This window comes from Telopea speciosissima, chromosome 2 (assembly GCF_018873765.1).
Source record: "Telopea speciosissima isolate NSW1024214 ecotype Mountain lineage chromosome 2, Tspe_v1, whole genome shotgun sequence".
Classification (NCBI taxonomy): domain Eukaryota; kingdom Viridiplantae; phylum Streptophyta; class Magnoliopsida; order Proteales; family Proteaceae; genus Telopea; species Telopea speciosissima.
Window position 1 is genome coordinate 30,257,368 of NC_057917.1, and position 3,838 is coordinate 30,261,205.

Consider the following 3,838-nt stretch of genomic DNA (forward strand, 5'->3'; position numbering starts at 1 on the left):
ACGTCTCCCACTGCCTCAACCTACCGCTGTGACCATCACACGACGGTCGCGTGTACTTAGCAACGACCCTCACTGCTCTTTCTCTTTGTCAGTAACCATCAGAGAAGGCTTCGCTCTCCCATCCCTTTTCTCTCACTGACGGAGAGACCCAGTGAGAAAGGCAAACCCACATTGTCCTGCTGCTGCTGCCGTTTCCATCTGTTCGAAGAAGGGGCCATTAGTTCCTCACATCGATGACTGTTACCTTCACACGATGGAATACCAATCTTCCTGCTGATGCACATCTCACTTCTTTCACTTTCGCCGAAGTAACCATCAGAGAAGGAAACCAGTGCCTCACCCTGCCGTTGTGACCATCGCGTGTCCCAAGCAGACCAGAGGAATTGGTAAACTTTCTTTTCCTTCTCTGTTTTTATCTTCACGTGATCTTGGTAGAGAAATAGCTCGCTTTGCTTTTAGGTCTATAAAATTGAAAGCAACACCTTGCAATGGGCTATAAAATAGGAGGTTCTACACCATATTTTACCTACCCAATTCGAGGATGACACGTGGAATGGCTTGGATTCCAAGAAACCAATCTTCGTCCAAGACAGATCAGACCACGTGCATGGTAGTTCAACTAGTTTAGACACGTCAGCAAGATCAGTTTTAGAGAACCCTAATAGATGGTGACTGCTAACCACTACCCACGTGTAAAAAGAAGATTCCAGACCCCTGGAAGAGAGGAGAAGATCCCCCTGTGCGAACATCATATACCAAGAATGACCCAATCTCGGGAGGAGGAGAAAAGCCAGCTGGCAGCTCTATTGTAATAGGATTGGGGGCAGAAATTCTATAAATAGAGGCCCTTGTGCCCCATGTAAGAGGGTGGACTCAAATTCATTCACAATCAAGTCATTCCTGTACTCACTTGATAGAAAGAGAAATAAAGTAATCAAGAAAGTTTCAAGAATGCCTTTCGTTCTCCAATACTATTTCCATTCTTAGTTTGAGTGTTGCAGAGAGGGAAACCAAGTTGTTTTCTTTGTGCAACATTTTTGGCGCCGTCTGTGGAAATGAAGGAGAAAAGATCCATGAAGATTCCACCATGACAAACATTCGCAACCAGTCAAAGATCTAAAAGGCCACTGCTACTGCTGCCGTAGCCGCCGCTCGCGCTGCCATAGTTGTCACGGCGTCACGGTGATCCAAGTCGGTGGAGGGGTGTCACGTCGATATATCGACATGTCGCCCGCCATGGCGTTGCCATGGCAAGCATGTCGACCATGTTTTATTTTTTATTTTCTCTATTTTTAATGTCATTTTGTATGCTATAGTATATATCCTATAACATCAAAAATCAGCATGAAAGTGTACTACTAATATACTATGGTTTAATTTATGAAAGTGTAATATCCATTAGTGTACATGAAAGTATGAAAACATAGATTAGCCTATCAAATAACTATGTATGTGTGCCTGTGTGCCTGTGTGCAAGGTAAGAAGAAGAAAAAATAAAAAAAACACCATCTCTGTGGTATGCAAGCCTGCAATCGCAAGGCAAGAAGAAGGGGAAAAAAAAGCGAGAGAACTACGGCTGTAATAAATCCCTCCACCCCCCATTCGTCTCTCGACTCTCTCCCTGTCTGTGTGTGTAATTGTGTATGTGTGGCTGTGTGCAGGGCAAGAAGAAGATAAAAAAAAAACACCTTCTCTTTCTATGTGCAAGCCTGCAACTGCAAGGCAAGAAGAAGAAACAAAAAATCGAGAGGTCTATGATTGTGTGCAAGTCTGCAACTGCAAGGCAAGAAGAAGAAACAAAAAACCGAGAGGTCTATGATTGTGTGCAAGCCTGCAATCGCAAGGCAAGAAGAAGAAAAAAGTTAAAAAAAGCTGAGAGGTCTGCGATCGTAAGCAAGCCCGCAACTACAAGGCAAGAAGAAGAAAAAGGAAAAAAACAAAAAAATCGAGAGGTCTGCATCATGTGTACAAACTCGCAATCGCAAGGTAAGAAGAAGAAGCTAAGAAGAAGAAGAAGAACTGACGGAGAAAGTTGCCGGAAGTGAAGAAGACGAAGAAGTGAGAAGAAGAAGAAGAAGAATGAAGAAGAAGGATCAAGTCGCACTCGCCGGAGGACTGGGAGGAGATTGGAGAAGAAGAAGAAGAACCAAATAAATAAAAAATAAAAAATTACTTACCTGGAGGTTGTCGGAGGGGTTCAAACTTGCCGAGAGTTGCAGACTTGCAGCTTCAGTTCTTCTTCTTCTTCTTCTCACTTCTTCGTCTTCTTGACTCCTTCAGTCTCCAGACATCTCACGAAGTCTCTCTTCTGTCTTGACAAACTTTGCGATATCTAAAATCCTCAAATTTCAATTCCAATAATCCAATTAGGGATTTAGGGAATACTACTGAAGTGTACTGTTTAATCTTTAATGGTTTTAATTTTTAATGTTAATGTGACCAATACAAATGAAGGAAAAAGCATTTAAGCTTTTAAAAAAAAAAAAATTAAACCTGAGTTTTTTACACTTATATCGACCGATATGCCCATATATCGTGATATGGCATCCATGGCGACGCCATGTACGCCATATCGGGCGATATTTATACATGAGGCATGTCGAAGGTCGATATGCCAGTTTCTCCAGCGCCAGGACGCTATGGCGCTGCTATTCAAGAAGTAGGACAGGGGGCACCCTCAAACCCTTATGTTGGACGGAACGATGTAATCGTGGAGGAGAATGATGCTCAGAAGGAAGATTCTCCGTCAAGATGACCTGGAGATCAACCGTGATATGTGTCGATAGAAAAATTCAAAGCGAAGCAGACTCGGTGGAAAGATCAGATAAACCAGATGATGGAGATGCAATGCAACATCCTGCAAGGAATTCCAGCACATCCCCGTCATGGACGAGAGAAAGAACCCATTCCCCTAAACACAACAAAAATTGCAGCGATGCCAACAATGTTCAGGAAAAGGGTAAAGAACTTCTGGGAGACAACAAAAGACAAGGATCCCAGATGACCAAGGTTGAGCAGGCCTTGAATGACAGTGATGGAGTTGCAGGAGAAGATTCAAGAAGTCTTGAAGGGAAAGAATCATGCTCCAAGCCATGATTTCTTGTTCACTACTGATCTTGCCTTCACAGACGAGATCAGAACAGAGCGCCTGCCCAAGGGCTTCAAGATGCCCACCATTGAGCAATACAGAGGCATGACCGATCTAGAGGACTATCTTGAGACTTTCAAATCTTTGATGTTCTTTCAGGGACCATTGGATGCGATTATGCGTAGGGCATTACCCTCAACCTTGAAGGGTGCTACAAGACAATGGTTTGCGCACCTGAAGCCACGGTCACTTTCTAGCTTTGTGGAGCTCGGACAGGCTTTCCTTGCACACTTCATGAGCAGCCGAGTCCACAAGAAGACAGCAGCCAATCTTTTGGCCGTTAAGCAACGCCCTAATGAAACAATCAGAGGCTTTCTTACCAGGTTTAACAATGAAGCATTGGAGGTACGGGGTTTTGACCCGATGGTAAAATTCCAGGCCCTACGTAGCGGCATCAGGGACGTTGAACTAAAGAAATCACTGATCACGGATGAACCAGTAGACATGTACGAGCTCTTCTCATGCTATTAGAAGCACATCAATCTTGCGGAAGTTCTTACAGCAGAGCAAGAGAAAGAGATAAGACCGAGAAGAAGAATCAAGAAAAGAAAGATTCCCAATCTGGAGGAAACAATCGCAAAAATTACCAAGATTAGAAGAATCCGAAGACAAAGAGGGATGATCGGGCCTGGGTTCCAAGGAGCGATTTGAAGCCAGAGCCAACCTACACTACCCTTACCTATAATCAAG

General features: G+C 43.8%; 1 protein-coding gene across 1 annotated transcript; it reads left to right on the forward strand.

Annotated features, from left to right (window-relative positions):
- Positions 1-3,034: 3,034 nt before the first annotated feature.
- On the forward strand, positions 3,035-3,619 carry LOC122650636. Its single transcript, XM_043844035.1, has one exon. The coding sequence runs from the start codon at positions 3,035-3,037 to the stop codon at positions 3,617-3,619; it is 585 nt and encodes a 194-aa protein (XP_043699970.1).
- The last annotated feature ends 219 nt before the right edge of the window (positions 3,620-3,838 follow it).

Excerpts from the sequence above, each read along its gene's own strand:
- LOC122650636 (XM_043844035.1), top strand. The coding sequence starts at position 3,035 with ATGGAGTTGCAGGAGAAGATTCAAGAAGTCTTGAAGGGAAAGAATCAT.